This window comes from Centruroides sculpturatus, unplaced genomic scaffold (assembly GCF_000671375.1).
Source record: "Centruroides sculpturatus isolate CEXI.00-Female unplaced genomic scaffold, Cexi_2.0 scaffold774, whole genome shotgun sequence".
Taxonomy (NCBI): Eukaryota; Metazoa; Arthropoda; class Arachnida; order Scorpiones; family Buthidae; genus Centruroides; species Centruroides sculpturatus.
The window spans coordinates 154,767-176,674 of record NW_019385065.1 but is presented as its reverse complement, the minus strand read 5'-3'; the positions used below and the strand labels follow the sequence as shown (position 1 = coordinate 176,674).

General features: G+C 31.3%; 2 protein-coding genes across 2 annotated transcripts in view; both read right to left on the bottom strand.

The window, feature by feature from the left end:
* LOC111634159 (chromodomain-helicase-DNA-binding protein 7-like) overlaps positions 1–18,635 on the bottom strand; it is a 188,373-nt gene extending 169,738 nt beyond the window's left edge. The window contains exons 1-2 of the mRNA XM_023378865.1: positions 16,224–18,635; positions 4,836–5,150 (exon numbers count right to left, since the gene is read on the bottom strand). Coding sequence (XP_023234633.1) covers positions 4,836–5,150; positions 16,224–18,491 — 2,583 coding nt within the window. The 5' untranslated portion in view covers positions 18,492–18,635. The remainder of the gene's footprint in view (positions 1–4,835; positions 5,151–16,223) is intronic.
* Positions 12,603–13,629, bottom strand: LOC111634158. Its single transcript, XM_023378864.1, has one exon. It carries the CDS (start codon positions 13,393–13,395, stop codon positions 12,910–12,912), a length of 486 nt encoding a protein of 161 aa, XP_023234632.1. The 5' UTR covers positions 13,396–13,629; the 3' UTR covers positions 12,603–12,909.
* Positions 18,636–21,908: the final 3,273 nt, after the last annotated feature.

Below are 21,908 nucleotides of genomic sequence, written 5' to 3'. Positions count from 1 at the left end.
TGCTAAAATACCAAGAGAAATTAATTTAAGACAATTTAGCAAAACATACAAATAATCTATGGTTGTAAAGGGTAAAGACAATGTTACAGAAATTGATACAGAATAGTGAAGTTTATTTTTTTAACAAATACATTTAAAATGACTGTCTTCAGCAGCAAAACAAGGATGTAAATGGTTAAGTATGGGATTATGGATGACAAGTAGCATTCTTGGTCTTGCCATTTCACAGGCTCCTTGTATTCATCTCTCCACTTCACCATCATCACAAAGCATTGCTGGGTATACATCATACATAGACGCTTTTAGGTCACTCCACAGGACAAAAACCCACAGGGGTCAAGTCTGGGGAACGTAGTGGCCACAGAACGGAACAATGTTGTCCTATCCAGCAATTGCCAATTGACCTGCAATCCAATGAAGCACATCTGTCCAAAAATGAGGCAGCATACCATCCTGTTGATACTAAACCAATGTAAATCATCAAGCCATTCATCCACTGTTTTGTTTAGGATGTTTGGATAACATTCACTTTTCAGGGTACTGTCAATGAATATGGGACTGAAAAGCTGCTGACCCCAAATTCCATGTCAGACATTTAAGGTAAAATCTGCTTGATGTCATGTATGTCATATACATCAAGCACTCCACCCAGTATTGTGCATTGTGTTAGCTATACATATGAGAAAAACATTGCCTTGTCAATCCATAAAATGCACTGAAGGATAGTGACTTATCACACTGTAAATTTACCATCATAATGCACCACTCATATCACTGTGTGGCATCGTCTGTATGTTGTGCTGGTTGTAGAAGGCAGCAGAATCCAGTGTATTTGTGTCCATCACAGTCCAGAACATGACCTAACCTATGCTGGAAAGGGATCTTTTGCCTCTGAATAGATGTTTAAGTGGATACCATGCATCTTTCCAAGCAAGGATGTTTACATTTGATAAATTATGACAATATTCATTTAAAAATATTTTTAAAAAATTAATGTTGTATATATATTTCTGTATATAGGAGTGTAATTTTCTCTGTGAGTAAAGTTTAAATTTTGAATACAAAATCAATATTGTTATTTTTACAATATAACCTCACCAGTATGAATTAATAAAAAATGGAATATAACAAATTAATAANTAAATTCTTGTCAAATCTGTTATGTGAGAGCCACAAACAGATCTCTTAACAGCAAGATTAAAGAACACAAATATGATACTGAGAGAGAGAGAAACAAACAACAATGCTATCCATACATGTTTTGGAACCAGGAATTGAAGCTAAACTTGAGTAAGCACATTAATTAAAAAATGTTTTAGTACAGAAGAAACTAAATTTTTAGAGATGTTAGAGAGCAGGAGTGCATTAATATACAAGATGCAGATTCATTATTGTGTGCTTTGAAAACTTTTTATAACAACCCAGGGAAAAAAAATATAACAACTCAATTGAACAATGTAGTGTTAATATAAAATTTTGTAAAATATATTAGTGATAAAGTTTAAAGTTTGTTTATTTCAAAATAGTTTAAATTTTGAATACAAAATCAATATTGTTATTTTTACAATATAACCTCACCAGTATGAATTAATAAAAAATGGAATATAACAAATTAATAATACTATTACTTAATCTTCAAGTCAAAGGTTATTTATATATACATAATTCATTATTATTATTTAGGTAAAAAATATTAATAATTACAGCAGATCCTTGATTTAATGAACTAATTAAGGTATGGATATTTGCTATTGACAAAAGTTCATTAAATCAAATGTATTTAAAAACATGTATTAATAATGAACTTACAATGTACAAGATGTATTAAAATGCTATTATATTGTATAACAGAAGAAACATTCATACTTGGCACCACAGTCAAAATTATTAACAAAAAAAATGCTGAATTCAGGTATACAAACAAATTTTTATTTGAATGTTTTTGTTCTAGGGAAAACAAAACACTTCTGAACAAAAATCTGTTTTGGTTCTTGAATTTAGCATTTTTTCCTAATATTATTGTATAAGCATGAATAAATTATTATTATAATGTACACCGAGTAATTTATATTCATTGACTCATCTTTTTGTATGCTCTATTTGCAAATTTAAATTTAAAAAATTTCTAAGTTTTTTCCTTTAGGACAGAAATTTTTTGTCCATTAAATCAAGATGCTACTGTACCTAAATATAATCCATAGTAATGCAATTAACTGTCAAGTAAGCCTATTTATAAAACTAATTTCTCAAACATGACAACATAAAATATTTCATGTTACAAATTAGAATAGTTTAATATAAAATTAATTTGAAAAAAATATTGTTTTTAATATATTTTCAGCCAAGTTAAGTTATATAAGTATTCTATATTTTACAGTATGTATCAATAATGGAGAGTAAATTTTTTAAGATGTATTGAATGGATATTCATAAAGCCAAATATAAATTGTCATCATGTATCTTCAAAAAATAAAACTTTTATCCTTCTTTTATTGATTTCAATGCTAGAAGATAATATAATACAGGTAACCCCCGTATAACACGGTAGTTACGTTCCAAAAAATTTCCGTGTTATGCGAATCCGTGTTATACGAAACAAAGAACTAATACGAAAAGGAGGGTTAGGTTCCAAAAATTAAAAAACATGCTAGTATATTTTCATAATTAAGATAAATATCTTCATTAAAATTTTTTTAAGTGATACATATTAATATAAATTAAACAATGTTTTCTTCGTCATCACTAAAAACACTATTAATTAACCGAGAGCGTTTTCTTTTTGGCAAGTTATCCTTATCCTCTGAGCATTTTTCTGCATTATCTTCAGATCCATGCTTTACCTTTTGCAAAATGTATGTAATTTTAGATTGCTTGCTTCTAGTTAAAAGGTCTTTATAAATTTCCTTATATGGTGCTAAGCACTTATGAAGAATAAAGCAAGTATGGAATAAGGGAAAAACATTCGGCAACATCAGAAGCAGAAGCGTCGCGATCTGGCAACACTGAAACAAGTTTTGAGAAGGACCACGTGTATCGACAGAAGGCGAGAAGAGAAAATTTACATACTTAAGTACTAATAGTTCATGAAAATAATAATTTTCGTAAACTATTATTACTTAAGTATGTAAAAATATATTACATTTCCTGTTGTACGAGGGTTTTACCCAATTCTCGAACCATGTCAGAGTGAATCCATGCTATAAAAGTACCGTGTTATACGGGGGATTGTACCAATTCTCGAACCATGTTAGAGTGAATCCGTGCTATAGAAGTGCCGTGTTATACGGGGGTTACCTGTACCTTTAAATCAAGAGATATGGGAGATGTTTGAGGGAAAAGAATGTTCCAGAAAAGTATGTTAGGCTCATCAAGGAAATGTACAAGGGAGCAGAGACCCAAGTTAAGAGTAGTGTGGGCACTACAGACTTCTTCATTAATGTTGGTTTGCATCAGGGATCGGCCCATAGCCCTTATTTGTTTGACCTGATAATGGACATGTTGGTGTGTGACATAAAATGTGAGGCTCTGTGGAGTATGTTGTTTGTGGATGATATTGTGCTGTGTGAATTTTCCCAAACCAAGGCTGAGAAGAAACTGGAAGATTGGAGGAAAGTTTTGGAAAAAAGGGGCATGAAGATTAGCTGAACTGAAACAGCTTATATGACTGAATGGTAGAGACGAGTGTAATATTAAAATCGAAAATGTGCTGCTCCCTTTGGTTCCAAGTTTTAAATATCTTGGGACATTTATCAAGATGGGAGGAGGATTGAACTCGAAGGTGCAGCATAGAATTCAATGTGGATGGATAAACTGGAGGAAGCTGAGCAGTGTGTTATGTGACAAGAAAGTTAGCTGCAATCTGAAAGGAAAATTGTATAAATCAGTTGTTAGACCTGCAATGTTATATGGAGTGAAGACATGGGCAATAACAAGAGCCCAAGAAAGAAAGATGGAGGTGGCAGAGATGAGAATGTTGAGATGGATGTGTGGAGTGTCAAGGAAGGATAGAATAAAGAATGATTTTATTAGAGGTTCTGTTAAGGTGAGCTTCTTGAGCAAAAAGATGCAAGAACATAGATTGAGGTGGTTTGGCCATGTAGAGCAAAGAAGTGACAATTATGTTGGAAAGAAGATCGGAAAACTGGTAGTAAAAGGAAAGAGGAAAAGAGGAAGACCAAAGATGCATTGAAATGGTAAGGTGGAAGAAGCTTGAACCAGAGGGGACTTAAGAGAGAAGAAGCCCTTGATAGGGAGAAATGGAAAAAATGTATTAGAGAAGGAAATGCCAAACCCATATAAACATGGGAAAAGGCAAAGATAAATCATTTCATTAATAATTAATTGATAATACCAGATCATTGTTGGGCTATAGCCTGGCTAATTCAATAGAGGTATTATGCAATTTGGATTATAAGCTACTTAAATACCTATCTTCACTACCTAGGTTTAGTTTATGAATTTCATTAAATATGGTATATGAAAAATAACTGAAATCCAGACATAATTTTTCTATAAACTGATTTAATTAAAACAATTATTTTCCTTACAAAAAATATACTAATTTTAACCCACATTCCAGATTTTCTTCTATTCTAGAGTACTGATTGAAATGAAATTATCAATTCTTTTAAACTGAAAATATTTCCTTACTTATAAGCAAAATTAAGAGAGTTCTAACTCAATTATAATAATTAAGCAAAATCTATTAATGTCTAATAAAACAAGGACAAAATGAAACTCACTTATTTATTAAATATTCCAAATTTTATATAGAAAATAAAGTTGGCGAGGTTATATCATAGTTATTAAAAATGAAATTTTTAAGAATTACAGACCTGATCATGATCAACAGAAATTTGCTGTGGGCACACATTTATATCCTGCATCCCTACATGATTTTTTTGAGATGGAGAATGAAGTCCATTATTTTGTGACCCTTGAATTTGGGAAACCTGTTGGCCAAAATGTTGTGCAGACTGCTGCATTTGTGATTGAGGATAATGTACCTGAGATCCTGAATTGTACCCATATGGAGATGGAGCATAAACAGAAGATATAGGTTGACCAGGTGCATTTGGAGGAAGAGGAGATGTACTAGGAGGTACATTTTGGGATTGAAAATAACGTAATCGTTCTTGTAATTCAGTAATCTGAAAATAATAATTTTGATTAGACTCAATGATTTATAATAAAAAATAATTTTCTGTTTATACTCTTAAAATACATGTAAAGCATATATATATAAGCATAAACAAATTAAAATATTGATACATTACAAGATATAAATACTTGTTAAATATAACAGAACTGTATCCTTTGGCTTAAATTTAAAAATCTTCTTAAGTGAATACTGGAAAGCATATAAATTAACACTCTTAAACCTTAAAAGTCCAGTAGTAAACATTTAATAGCAAACGTTTGTTTGCTATTAAATGTTTACTACTGGACTTTTAAGGTTTAGGAGTGTTAATGTATCCTTTGGATTTAAACAAATACAGCAGAGCATCGATTATCCGACCCCCGATCAACCATCACATCGGTTAACCGACCGCATTCTAGTCAGCAAATTCAAATGTCTGCTAGTGATGTGGCGCTACAATATTTGGCTATGTCTTGGCTACTTTAATAGTACAGTCGACCCCCGTATAAGATCATTGATTATTCCGTTTTATATGAATTCCATGTTGTACGAGTCACTTAGATTTTACAAATACGTGTACCGGGCTGTGAACGGCTCACGTATTTGTAAAATTTAAGTGACTTGTACAACATGGAATTCATATAAAACGGAATAATCAATGATCTTATACGGGGGTCGACTGTATTTTTACGTGTTTTAGCTGGCAATACTGGCTCGACCTTGAAAGGGAGCCAGTATTTAAACGAGGCTTAATTTTCTAATTTTTAACGATACAATAGCGATGATTATTATTTTTAAAAAATACTTTTAAAAAATTTTTAAAAATTTTTTATTAAAAATTTAGGCTTAACGTCGATGAAAATTCAATGCGAAGTAGGTTAATAGCGATATACTAATATACTAATTACATGGGATATACTAATATACTATACTAATAATGTATTTTTTCCATATTTTTCGGTTATCCGTTTTTTCAGTTATCCGACCAACCCCAGTCCCCAATTGAGTCGGATAATCGATGCTCTACTGTAGCTTCAAATAAAATAACTTTAAAAAAGAAGTAAAATGATTTGTGAGAAATAAAATTTTTTTATTTGTAATGTGAGAAAATAAGATATTATTATAAAGTTAAAAGTATAAAAATATTAATAATTATTTTTATTAGAGAAATCCAAATTACAGATTCAATTACTGAAATCCAATTACAGATTCAATTACATGTATATCATAATTAATAAACATTACAAATGTAACAAATTTTAAATGAAATCTTGAAATTTTTCTAATTATAGTATTTATTTAGTCTTATTTTTTATTAATGTTCTCTATATATAAAAATAAATACATATTATAATTAAAACTTAACCCAAATGCAAACAAACATAAATGGTAGAAAAAATGTATTTTTTCCCCCCCAAATATGTTTGCTTATATTTGATTTAAATTTTCTTAAAATTTTTACTTTCCCCCCTCTTCGAATGTCCAACAAAACTCAACTCCTGTTAAAAGCTTTATCACTTTATGAATGATAGATACCGTAAATAGAAATAAAACATATATTATATTTATTTCAAAATTTCTTGTAAATGGTACATAAATAGTAGAAAAAAATATATATATTTATTTCTACTATTTATGTACCATTTCTATCATTAAAATGTAATTTGTTTGCTTGTCATTTCTGCTTTAAATTTTCTATATAATTGCCAGCAGATATTTTTATTATAAATTTTCTTTTCCAAACAAGAAAATACTGAAATTAAGAACAATGTAAATTATAAATTTTACTGTTTATATGAAAAGTATACTTCATTTAAAACTTAAAAAAATTTACTATTTACATTTTTTTTAATCTACAAAAGCAGTTCAAAATATTTTGGTAATAGCATTATAAATCTAGAATCACCGTTGTTTTCTTCCACTTTTCAATGTGTGTAAACAAATTACAACACATCAAAAATAGTTATAATACCATAAATAGTTTAGCAACAGTCACTCCATGGTAGATATTTAATTGAAATTTTCTAACAAATTTCACAAAAACAAATTTTGGATTTACATAAGCATGCAGCTCAGGAAAGCATGAATTAGTAATGATAATTGTATGAATTGTGATCATGCTCATATCCAACTAATGTAAAGTGTATTCACCAATTTTAAGACAAATGGTTAAGTTTAATTAACAAATTGTTTCTATCAAAGTTGTCTTGCCAAGCTGTGAATAAATAAAACACTGTTACTGTGAAGATATTAGTTACAGAAAACCTTCATATCATAATAATGTTAATTAGTTCAAATTTAGATATGGACTGTTTATTTTGAAAGTGGTGTAAGTCCATTTTTTCCTCTTTCAAGATATTTAAAGGTTTGCATTTTAGTCAATTCAAAAATATGTAAATTGATTACATAAATGACTTCTATGTGAATTTAACTAATTACGTATTCTGAACCAATTACAATGTGTAGATAACGAAAACAAACAAAAACAAATGTTTTCTAACTCCTGAGTCCATCAGGTTTTTTGTTTTTTTGTCATCTATTCACCATAATTGGTTCAGAATACGTGATTAACTATATCCCAGTGTGATAAGTGGTTGTGTACTCTTTAGCAGATTTAACTAAACTAATATATTCTTTCTGGGTCATAAATGAACTTACAGTTCATTATTTATGAAAGTAGTGTAAGTCATTAAATTTCGATTTCACTTAAAATATATTGTGTCTTATTCTGATTTTGTTTATAAATAATAACAGGAAATATAAATATTGTTGTTTATTCTCAACATTAAAGATATATACAATAAGTATATATTTTTAATGTTAAGAATAAACAACAATATTTTATTGTTAAACTATTTTAGATAAGTTCATCATTAGACACTGCTTTTCATTTAGGCTGGTTATGTGAATTTTTTTCATTCCATCTATTTCCATTCCATCAAATTGCACTTTTGTTGGTAAAATTCATAGTTTTACTCTTATAAGGAGCTGTCCACAAATTACTGTATGTCCACACTGGAAAAGAGGGAGGGGTTTTGACAAGTAGGACAAAGTCAGACAAGGAGTTGTGGATGTGCATTTATTTCATTAAATTTTATACAATTTATGCATTTTATTATATTTATTTCAAAATTTCTTGTATGTTTCACTTCTACTTATGGTATCTACCATTCATAAAAAGAGATAAAGGTTATAACAGAGGTTGGGTTTTGTTGGACATCATTTGAAGAGAAGAAGGGGTTACAGAAACTTGGACAAACTGGGACAAGAGGTAGGGAGTAAAAATTTCAAGAAAAATGCAGACATAATTTATAGACAGCCCCTAAGTGCTTAATTAGACTCCAGAAAAGGGACTTACACCACTTTCTTAATCAATGGTTATGCAATGTCATTTATTGATGAATTTTCAATTGATCAAAGCATACAATTATTTTAAAATATTAAGTGTGAATTATTTATAAATAAAAAGTTCACACTAAGTTATATGTAAATTATGTGATTTCTCGATTTTTTCAAAAAAGACTTACATTACTTTCAAAATAAACAGTCCATATATTGATTGGCAGTACTAAAACAATTCTTCATTACTGTTTGATATTTTTAAAAAATTTGTATAAAGTGGATTACAATAACTTACTGACCGATAGAAACAGATCACAGTAGACAGCATGAAAAAATTATTAAAGTTATTTCAATTAAATTGCTGATGATAATTTATTGATGTTACTAGAGATTAGAGAATTGATTTTATTATTTTATGATATCAAAAAAAGAAAGAAAATATTTGCTTTGTTTTGCAATTAGAACAAAATTGGTCCTCCTTTGCTTTTTAGATATTCTGCCATTTTGACATCACACTCCAAGGACCTTAAGAGTTCAGTAATAACACTTTAATGGAAAACTAACGTTTTCAACCATACCCTGGCTTCCTCAGGTTTTTAAAACTAGTAAGATTTGAACTTGGAATGCAAAGAACAATATTTACATTTATTAAAAAAACCTATTTAAAAAAATAATAATTTGTAAGTATTGTTTTTGCATTCCAAGTTTGAATATTACTGGTTTGAAAAACCTGAGGAAGCCGGGGTATGGTTGAAAACGTTAGTTTTCCATTAAAGTGTTATTACTGGACTCTTAATTAAGGTTCTTGTGTGAGAAGTATACATTCCAGTAATTCTGTAAGTACAGTCGATCCCCCTATAAGATCATTGATTTTTCCGTTTTATCTGAATTACATGTTGTACGAGTCACTTAGATTTTACAAATATGTGAGCCGTTCACAGCCCGGCACACGTATTTGTAAAATCTAAGTGACTCGTACAACATGTAATTCAGATAAAACGGAAAAATCAATGATCTTATAGGGGGATCGACTGTAGTTGTTTTAATGCATTTTGACATACTTTTTAATTAGCTTAAGAATGTAATCTGATATAATTGAATCCCATGCAGCATATATTGCCTCTAAGTTCAGTAATTTATGAGAGCCATCTCCTGGGATTATAAGTATGTCACATCATAACTCCAGCTGTTTTATATTATATTTACATTAAGAAATTGTGCTGCCATTAAAACACTGATTCCATGAGTGTTTAACCATTGTTTTGTCCTGGATGTATGAGAAGTGGCATTATCCTGCTGAAATATACAGTTTACTCTACTATTTAACATCATATTACTGGCCCAGAAATATGCTGCTAATTGCATATCCAAAATGTCTATGTACATTTCAAGGTCCATTGTTTTTGGTATAACCATCAAATCTGTTACCAGCAGCAGATAAACCTTCCCAAGCCACGAGCAAATCACCTTGTGGCTGCTGATTTATTTGGATCTGACGCTATGATCTCAGAGCATACTAGTAGTAGATACCGAATTTAAACATTTCTTGTCAAAAAATATAAAACTTCCCATACAATATCTGTCATCCAATCTTCTACAGCTTTCATGCACACTTCTTCAAGATGTTGTATTAGTATCTTTAATTTTAGATATTTAACAGTCGAAATTACACAGCACACAAGAAACTGGTATGGAGATGTTAAATTATATTGAATACAGAGTTTCTGAGAGATTGTAAGACAGAACAATTATTCTAACATCTCTTATAGACAAGATTCATTTTCATCCAGAGTTAGTGTTTGTACTGAATGACTTGTTGAAAGCAGTTTTGCAGCTATCTAAAATAGCAACATACCAGCACCTGCAAATGTCATATTTCACAAACTTCAAATTCAGAGAGTTCTATACCATATGGATAGCTTTTTGTAAAATTATTGTTAATGTAATATATTTACATAAACGTAATTATGTTTATACATTTTTATTTACTGATATGTTTGATTTTCTTATCTGTTCAAAGTTTTAAGCTTTTTAATTCCAGTATTCTACTAACTCAAGGTTTTTGAATGTTATTTCAACATTCTATTTTCAAACATTAGTTCTGAAGATGGGGCAGTTTGGCTTAAAAACCATTTTATCTTAAATAAATTTGGACTCCTCCTGGTATTCTAGCCTCAGTATTTTCCTTTGTTCTTCCAATGGAGTTTTATGATGCATGGGAGAGTTCCTGGTCATTCCCATAAGTATAAAAGTCACAACAGATGTTAATAGCATCTCTTTACTATCAACAATAGCAACTCAATGCCTACACAGAAAACGTAATTTATATCTGTGCATTTGAATGAGTGGCAGTAAAAAAGTGCAGTTTAAAATATAATTGAATCGATGAATGGAAAAACAGTATAACTCCAAAATCCTTGTTTTGAGATAAACACAAAAATGTGTTTTAGGTAAAAAGTGTACATTTTACAACAATCATGTAAACAGAGAAGTTGTAAGGAATGACTCCCTCTACAAGACCTTGCCAAGCAAGTTTCATTAAGTGCATCCTGAGAAGCTGTACAGTCAAAAACAAAACTTGGAGTTATACCATTTTTACCACTCAATATTTGTTAAACATAAAAAATTAATTCATTTTAATAAGAATGCCTTTATTATTGATTTTTTACATAATATGATGGCCTAGAACTGTAATGATTATATTATGATTCCTGCTGATCTTCATTGCTTGTCTCCCAAGACAAAATATGATAGTAAAACTCCAAGATTTCGCCACTCATGCTTCCAGACTTTTTTTATATCATTGATCTTCTTTGCATTGATTGGTAATGGTTTCTTGTAGGCTGGTTCATTTGGAAAAGTTGGAGTGACGTGAGGTTTGAGCAGTTTAAAAGTGTTTGTATGTAGTCCTCTGATAAAACGACTAGTAGAAATATAACCTGGTGTAGAACTGTCATAGATTAACTGATTGTAGGTTGAAACTGAGAAGGTTTCATTATTTCCCTGAACATATGATTTGCAGGTTTTTTATAATAGTATGGCCACCAGCTTTTGAAGTCAGTTACATCTGTATACAGTAAAACCTGTCTATGGCGACCACCCACGGTTCCTTCAAAAAGTGGTCTTTTAGACAGGTGGTCGTCCAATACAGGTGGTCCTGTAATAACGTATTTCCATACGTATTTTGCGCACTTTTTAGCCATTTCTACTAAGCAAAATTCAAGGTGAGCAAAAATAAGCGAATTTTTTCAATGACAGGGCTTTGTTGGTATTTATTTTAAAGATTAATACAATACTCGCATTTTCTCGATTATAATGCACACTTTATTTTTTTCCCACTTAATTAATTTGACTCGGTTCTTTTCGTTCTCTCCTCAGTTACGTGTATTACGTCATCAATATACAAGCGCATCCTATCTCTCCATCACTTTGCTTTTGGTTTTCGTTAGTTTAATCATATTTTAACTTTAAAAATACTGTATTTTTTAATATTTGATATTTTCTTAATTAATTAAGTACAATAAGAAAAATTATTAATAATAAAACGATTNTGTACGATTTCATTACAGTCGCGGAATCGAAAAAGGAAGTAAAACTGATTTTTGCATTAATGCGTTTATTGTTTTTGAATATTTTGCCTGCAAAAATTACTTGGATATTATTTTTCTAAAAGTATCGTGGAAATAAGATAGGTTTATACAGAAACTATTTATCACGCATGTACTATATATGAGCTTCAAAATAAATAAATAAAAATAGATTTTATCAAACGATGAGATCAGCCGATTAATTGTATCGTGTACACTATTTTACACCCCCAAGGAAAATACTGTAGGTCTACGGTAAAATCAATTTCGTTTTCCCATAGTTAAACTTCGCCGCTAATTGCTGTTGTGATAATTTTAATACGATCTTCTAATAACAGCACATTTCTTTCATTTTTCGGACATTTTCCAACAAACTGAAATGAATTTCCTTTGTTGCTAGACTAATTTATTAACACCTGCACCTAATTTCAAGGGTGGGAGAAGTGCCTGGGATGGGTTCGAACGAGCGTTTACACTAATTTATTATATTAGGAGGGAAAACGTTGTTGAGATGGGTTCTTACAATAGTTTAGACCAGATACATTCGCGAAAGTGGTCGCTTATTACAGGTGTTGTATGTTGTTTTGGACCAAAAATCGATGCCCGCGGTCGCGTTACACAGGTGGTCGTTTAATACAGGTAACTTATATGAAGACTCTAGGGATAAACTATTCCATGCCAGAAAATTTTGCCCGTTTTGACAGGTGCCCATCGAATGCAGGTGGTCGCCTAAGCAGTTTTCATTGTATTTGATTACTGATACTGTAAATGGCTTTAATTTGTGACTGCTTGCAATCATGTGCTGATAATCTTCTGGTAGATAAATTCAATCATGTCTTCTTATGACTTGTTTGACATTTCCAAAGGCTCTGTCACATGGTAGGAAGGAGTGTCCACGAACAGGGAAATACTGAAAAATTGTGCAAAAAAGCTTGCTTTGTAAAGATGTAAGAGAAATCTCAAAATTGTATGATTACAATTCTGCCCCAGACAACCATCCGAAAAAATATGAAGTTCCTGTATCTCAGGAGGTATTTTCTTGATGTAATCATAAATAAAGCTACAAACTTCATTTGGTCCTTTCAAAGTTTGTCCTTCATGATATGTGTAGAAATGTCCAGTATTATTTTTCAAGTCATGAATCTCGAATCTGTACAGCCATAACTGTTGGTAGTAAAACATTTCCTGAACAGTTATCACCAGAAGTGGCATATTCTGAATGTAATCAAAAACTATAGCACCGACATCATCTTGTTCCTGGCATAAAGCTTTAATTTCCTTGAGTTTGGCATAAAACTTATTACCTCTTCGTTTGTGTACCCCCATTTCTGCTGCAGCAACTCACTTTGCATTATCATTGAGACTGTGATCTTTTAGTTTCGTACTGAGTTGTTCACATTCACCACAAACATCAACCTGCGGCCTGCTGAACCTCAAAGCAAAATTTTCTTTGAAAAACTTCAAGTAGAATTCATACTTAACTTTCTCCCTATCTTCTGCATACTTCTTCGTGAACAGGTATCTTCACATCAAGAGAGGCATCAAGGTAGTATACTTCTTTAGAACTATAATGAGAAACCTTTGTGGGAAATGACTATGTGATTTTTTATTTTGGCAATTATGTCAGGCAACAATACATGTGGCCTATTGTTATGCTTGCCACGTAAATCTTTAGGATTCTGTCCAGAAATCAATAATTGATTCAGTCGCTGAAGATGTGAATTAGTTATTGAATGTATATTCAAAAAAGCAGTTTTACAAACGGAAAGTCTCTCTGAGCCATTTCGTATAAAATACAAAATCGTTGTGGTCCTATTTTTTTGCTTGGTTTCTCCTTTTGGATGACATCTAACTACTTTGAGGCATTCCATTAGGCCAATCAAATATGTATCTTGCTGATCTTTAAAACCTCCTTGATACAAATAAGTCAAAATGGATGCCTTTTCTGCTTGACTTATATTGGACATGCACTTCTTGCAACTACATAAAAAGGAAAGCAATACACATTTCACTTGTTAATTTTCTTTGTTAACATTTTATATCATTTAATGATATAAAGAAAAAACTTATGTGCAATCTGGCCCAGTAGCTTTCTTCTCTACCACTTTTCCCCTTTCAGTGACGTACTGTTCTCCATGAAGACAAGCTTGCTTTCTTGCAGTTTTCCATGCTTCAGGTGTCCTGAAGCGTGGAATGTTTGCGTTTTACGTTTGTGTTTATTTTCATCTCTTTCTTTATCTGCACTATCATCTGAACACTCACTACTGGACATTATGTAGGTATTTGATTATTATACAGGTAAACGTCTTGAGAGTAATTGCCGTTGCTTCTTTCAACTGAACAAACAACACTGATAACTTCCAATGAGATTGCAGGTTTACAGATATGTCTGCGCATGTCGACCTGTAGTGGCAAGAAGGAGAACATATGATATTGGGTGGAAGAACGTTATAACTCCTGGAGTTATAACGTTCTTCCATCCAATAACATAGCAGGTAGCCTCATAAATGCATACATAGTGTGTTAGTTATACTTCTGTTCAACTCATCAGGAAGGCCCATGTTTAAATGGCTATCTCAATTAAAAACTGACAATTTTGGAGTTGTACTGTTTTTCCACTCACTGATTCAATTAAAGTTAAAGTTGGAGCACTTTGAGTATGTTAAGGAGTTTGGCCACTTTCATGAGCATGTTAAAGACAGTTTGCAAACTTTCCACAAGTGATAAAGTGAGTGTGTTTAGCCCTTTCAGCATTAGTTTCTTACCAGCACCCACAGAAAATGAATCACACTCCTCTACTCTTCAGCTGTAGATGAACTCACAGTATGGATGCCATTTTTTTTCTTCACTCAAATGGACACACTAGGTGGCAGTTGTGCCACATAGTGTGTCCATCTGAGTGAAGCCAGAATACTTTTACTTCAGGCCATCAGTTTTTATAACAAAAAATGCATACTTGTATATAATATGTACAAAGACAGAATATCCAAAGTAATGTAGAACTCTCATTCTATATTAGTTTGGATAAGATTACCAAATATCATTTCAGAACATTTTTCCAGTTTTCCCATATATGCTTTCCAGACAAACTTTTGTCCTATCTTTGATGAATAAGAAACTTTTGTGAAATTTCTGTGAACCCAAAAATATTAATTAAGCAGTTTCTTCTAGATTTAATAATGATGGTATCATTGATTTTGTAGAGCTTATACAATGAGTAATAAAACTTAAAATACTATCAAATATCTCTTTGTAGACTGCATTTCATACCAAAGATCCACTACTCAAAAACCTTATAAACTGCAGCCATATTAATTAGCAAATTCAAACGTTTTTGGTCATCTTTAATGACCTTTATCAAGAACAAACAAAATCAAATGCTGACAGATTTGTATTAACAATAAATGTGTTTTGTTTTTTTTTAATCGTTAATACAAATCTGTCAGCATTCAATTTCATTTGTTCTTGATAAAAATCATTAAAGATAACCGAAAACATTTCAATTTGCTAATAAATACGGCTGCAGTTTACTATCAAATATGTTGCAAAATATAATTTACTTTTATATAAATGATAACAAAATTATTTTCTGAATTCATTTTCTTGCTTGAATATGTTGCCAATGAAAAGTCAAATAAATAAAACTCTAAAAAATAATACAGATCATTAAATATACATTATAATTACATAAATGATATGAAAACAAATGTATTAGAGTAAACATTTTTTTTCAGTCATTAAAGGAATGAGCATTACAGAAAAGACAGTTATCAGTAGCAAAATTAAAGTTTAGTGAAAACTACCAGTAAAGTTAATATAAAATTTTAATAATCCAGTTGCATAATTTTCTTAAATGATAACCAGCTATATTAAAACAATTCTAGAAAATTAAATAAATACTAACGGTATAATTCACATATAAATTTTTTTTCCCATGAAAGATTTTCTTTGTTTTTATTCTAATAAAGAATTTTGTATATTATTGTTGTTGTGTTCTTAATAAAATAATATTAAAAGTGTAATTGTTCATTTTTTCGGAATTGTTTAAACCTCAAAATTAATTTCTTTTTATAACTAATAATTTTGTTAAAACAGTTGATTTCAATGATGCTACTTAAGAGATAAAAAATTAAATGAATTTGTATAATTCTTACCTTTTGTTGGGTTTCAGGACTTTGATGCATGCCATATAACTGTTGCAATTCTTGCTGAATCTGCTGTATTTCAAATGAATTTCCAGAAGGAAACGATTGATTTGAATGGTAAGGAAGAGAAGAGTTTGGTGGAACAGGAGTTATATGGCTAGGTACAGGACTTGAAACAGTATGTGGGTGTTGCATATCAGTTTCTGGACCCATAACTGGTTGAATAAATGATCCATTATTAGAATTATTATAATTAATATTAGAAGGAGTGAAATGGCCTGTTGTCATTCTATCATCAACACCAGAATTATTGTTTGTTCTTGGCAAAGGTCCACTTGTTGTGGATGGATGTAATGTTTGAGAATTTGGCACATTTGGTCCTGTACCAACATTGTGACTTATCATAGGGGATTGTTGTTCAGAAGGCATAGGTGTCTGTCCAAGATATTGATGCATTGGTCTTGGCTGTGGTGACATGTGAGAAAATGCCGGACTTTGCGGTTGAGAATATGATTCCACTGGTGGTGCTGTAGAATGATGTGGCTGAGGCTGTGATAGATGAGTATAATAATTATTACTAACTGGCGATTGTACCATTACAGAGTTTGAAGATGCACCAATATTTGGAGGAGCAGCTGATGGAGTAGTTGATCCAGTTGTCATTCTTGGCATCACCATTTGTTCCAAATGCTGCAAGCTATTGGACGGTGTACCAGGTGAAGGACCCTGTCCAGGGCTAGACATATGACTTGTACTAGGGCTAGGATAACTTCCCTGAGATTGGGGTGTTGATGTTGTTGGAGGATGAACCATTCTTTCAGGAGTATGAGAAGCTGGGGGCATAGGAGATCCTGAAGGTGGAGTAGGAGTAGGTTGTCGTGGTGACTGATTTATATGTGGTGGAAAATGCCCTCTGTATTGAGGGCTGGTAGGTGCCTGCGGTACATGTTGAGGACTGGCATATGTTGATAACTGAGTTGGATTTGAAGATCCACTGACATGTGGAGCAGACTGGGCAGTATTTGTAAATGTCTGATTAGGAGAATATGACATCGGATACTGAGCTGGACTATTTGGAGGCAATGATCCACCATGTTGCTGACCCGAGTTTATCCTTGGAGAGGCACATGGATAACCCATCTGCTGCATAGGTCTAGGTACACCAGTAGAAGACATCTGACCAGATGTTTGATGTGAAATTGTTCCACTTGCATTTGTGCCACTAAAATGGGCTCTTGCCACGGGCTGAGAAGTTGGGGCATACGGTCCCTGAGAATATGGTGGTACAGACTGATCTGATTGAGACATTGGAACATGAGGAAACTGAGTTCCTCCAGATGGTGTTCCAGTTGTTTGAGTAATATGTGATCCATTTTGATTAGATTGAGAGGCTGCCATTCGATAAACTGGTGGTCGTTGCATTGATGGTGTTTGTACAGGAGAATGTGCCATTTGAAAATCTTGTCCAGGCATGTATTGGTTCTGTGTTGGAGCAATAGGTCGTGATCCTTGTAAAGGCATACCTCCATGTTGAACAGGATTTGCTCCATGATTTTGAGTAGGTGGCTGTTGATGAGAATATGTTTGTCCTTGAGATAAACTGAGACGAGTATGTTGTTGATGTCCATAAGCATTTTGCCACATTTCATTAGATTGATTTACATGCTGGATTGGATGCTGTTGATGATGCTGATATTGAGAATGAGGTACTGAACCATATTGTCCTGGATACTGTGCAGAATTTTGAGGAGGATGTACGGAGACTGGATTTGGTTGCTGTGGTCTTTGTCCATAATGGCTTCCTCCCATACCTTGATGTTGATACATCTGCATTTGAGATGGAGGCACAGCTTGTGGTGGCTGTTGTCTAACACCTGAAGAGGGATGTGATGCATCACCTAAATGTGTGAATCTTGGACCTGAAACATATTGACCACTTTGTGTGGCTGGACCATTGTAAACATTATAGTGATGTAATTTCTGAGGCACTTCATTTTGCTGATAACCATGTACTGGTCCTGATTGATGATAATTGCTCATACCTCCATGTTCTACCTGAGATTCTGCTGGAGACTGTTGATGTGGCATCATTCCAGATATCATTGGATTAGAGTTCTGTGAAGGTCCAGCAGGTATATTTGATGGTAACATTTCAGTTCCAATACCAGGTTCTGCCATATTATGCCCATAACCTCCACTTCCAACCATTCCTGTTGAATCTTCCATTTCATTTCCACTCACACCAAAACCACCTCCAAGCAGATGATATTCTGCCATATCTATTTCTCCTTCTTATCTATAATTCCATTATGTTGCATTTTTAAACCCTGCTAGATGAGGCTAGCATTAGCACTACATATTGCTTCTATACATTTTTAATTTTTCCAAATACCGCCATACCTATTTAAAAAATACACATTACATAAGAATATATTATTACATTTAAAAAAAAGCTTATATATTAAAATATTGCTATTTGATTAAATATTGAACAAAATAGCATAAGAATAGCTAATAATATATGTATGAGGGGAGTCCAATATTAAAGATACAGATCAAAATTACACTAACATTTATAATTAAAGAAAATATTTAATACATTCCACAAAAACTACATACTTTTGTTTATTTCTCGATATACTCACCATAAACATTGAGACATTTATTCCATTGTGACACAATGTACTTTCTCACCACACCGGGTTGTATATATTCCAAATACACAACGATCTACAATTAACCAATAACCGGTGTGAAATTCTTCAAAAAGTCAGTGAACGTTTTCGATTCCCCTCCTGGGCTCTTCTTCAGGCTAATTTTATAACGTCCATTATAACTGGATTCTTTAATTCAATGTTTAAAGTAGTGTCACAATGGAATAAATATCTCAACGTTTACGACAAGTATGTCGAGAAATAAACAAAAGTATGTAGTTTTTGTGGAATGTATTAAATATTTTCATCTTCAAATTGCATCTTGTACTCATTTCTTATGCTTAAAAAATACTTTTGCAATATAGACAAATTAAATCATCTGTAAATTTGAAGATAGTTGTAATAAAAGATATAATGTACAACATTCCAAGAACTGTGCATACTAAAAAATATTTGGATAGTCAAGGAATCTTTTTGGGAATAATCCATGTCATTCAGCTAAGTAGAAATCTCATATTCTAGGCATATCCAAAAGAAATTTGGAACAGATCTTGCAAAATATCAAGTTCCATTCTGACAAGATTGTATAAAAGTTATGCTTTTCAAGTTGAAATTATTGCCATAAATCAAAACCTTGATCTGTTTGAGATTTTTTGTGGCTAGTTTAAGATAATGTATTGCAAATGAAGAAAATCACTTTAAAGATTTACCTATCATAAATTTTATTCTTTGCATATAAACCTATACTAAATTTTATTTCACCCCTGTTCTGATATCTTTTGACAGATGAAGATTTTTTTATTATATATCATTCAGTCTTGCATCACTCCATGTAATGATTTATTTTTTTCTATATATCAGTTTGTTGCCAAATGATAGCTAAATAAAAGGAGTTTACTTATGTATCACCTCTAAGTAGTAAAAAAGTTTTAATATAATTATGTTTGATAATCAAAAAACAAAATATGCTCAAGTCTAATTATCACTATAACAAAACTTGCTAAAAAGTTTCAATACTAATGAGTTTTTTATCGTCACATGTGAAAAAAGTGAAGTGCAAATATATGAATAAAAAATTCAGAGAATGTTTAGACCAGGGGTGTCCAACCCGTGGCATGCAGCCCAATAAACGTGTAAACAAAACCAACAAATGTTTTAATTAATTAATTTATTTATTTATTTCAATGGCATAAACTCAATAAAGAAGTTTCACAAAGTCGTAAACCTTTATTCATATTTTATTTTTGAGTGGAAAAGAAATATTTTCAAATACTTGGAGATATGTGAATGAGGAAGTATTACTAAATAAAGCTGGAGTTGTGACTCAAAGAATTGTAGACCCAAATTTGGGAAAAGGACAGAAAAGACAAAACATAAAAATAGTGAGAAAAATTAAATAGATCTTCTGTTATGCAAATATTGACCCTTAATTTTCCACTTCTTTATCTTTTCTCCTTTCTCTCCTTTCCCTGCATTTGGGTCTATAATCCTTTGAGTTACAACTCCAGCTTTATTTAGTAATAGTATTTCTTCCAACGTTGCAAGATTTGGCTACATTGCGCCAAATGTGGCTACTTTTTTTGTTTGACGTAGAAATTATCATTTGGTGCATTGGCTACTTCTTGGGTTACATTTTATTTATAAATATACTGTATTAGTTGAATGAAAATGCACTTTAAAATGGTGTTTCGTCACTTTTTATTAATTAGAGACCCAAATAAAACAAATATTTGTGTTTTTCAAATAAATTTCCGTTTGTCTCTTTTATAATAAATGAATTTATCTATTTCTAAGTAAAAATTGCAGGTGTCTGTAGAAGTAATTTTCTAAAATATCCTTTTTCGTGATAAAGATTTAATACTTATTATTATACACTAGATATGTTAATCCTTAAATATACTTCTATATTGGGCCACAAGTATATATTATATGTACTTGTAGCTCAAAACGCCTTGACTTCTTCCAATGCGGCCCAGAGAAACAAAAAGGTTGGTCACCCCTGGTTTAGACTAAACAACAAATACATAAAAGACAAAAAGAATAAAACTACTATTTTTGTAGTAAATAAAGTTCACTAGTTGCTGGCAACCATATGACAAAATCATGTTAAAACAAATTAAAAACAAAATTTTTTTGGGCAACCAACATATTAAAGATTTTATACAATGAAAAACTTTACTTAATAATTTAAAAGAGTATATATAATGAAGACAGTATGATTATATCTGAGAGTAAAATATTTATATAAAAGAAAGAATTCAATTATTATTACAGTAGAGCGTTGATTTTCCGAAAGTCAATCATCCGAAAGAATTCCAGTTGGCAAATTTAAATTTTCGCCAGTGCTGTGGCATAGCAATCTTTGGCTATGTCTTGGGCTACTCAAATATTTTACGTTTTTAATACTAAATTAACATCTGAAGTATAATTTTTTATTATTTTTATATTTTTCAATATATTTATTTTTGTTTGTACAAAATAAAGAAATAATTTTTAACGATACAATAGTCTTTGTTAGGCTTAACATCGACGAAAATTCAACGCAAAGCAACACGCAACAGAGAAAAATTTCGACATCGGATACGTTAAACTATTTTTTCATACGTAAACCAGTTATCCGAAATATCAGTTATCCGGACAACCCCAGTCCCCAATTGATTCGGAAAATCGACGTTCCACTGTATTATAGTAAATATTTATTAAATTTATTAAATTTATGACAAAGTATTTAAAACTAAGTGCACAATAGAATCTAACAATGTACACAATCATCTAAGTTTACAGTATTTAAAAATTTAAATTTATCTTTTAATTTCTTATAAAAATTAAATACTTTTTTTTAATATGAAAATAAAGATCCATCTTTAATCATTTTTGTAACAAAATAATTAATGTTACCAAAAATCCTGCAATAATTTTATGATTTTCCAATAATGTTTTAATTCTATTTTTTCTGTTTTATCATAAAATGAATTTGTATACATTTCATTTTTTAGAAATAATTCTCATTATTGCTATGCAAGATTTAAAGGATCGTTCA

What these genes read in the sequence shown, in the direction of transcription:
- LOC111634158 (XM_023378864.1), bottom strand. Translation starts at nt 13,395, where the DNA reads ATGGGGGTACACAAACGAAGAGGTAATAAGTTTTATGCCAAACTCAAG.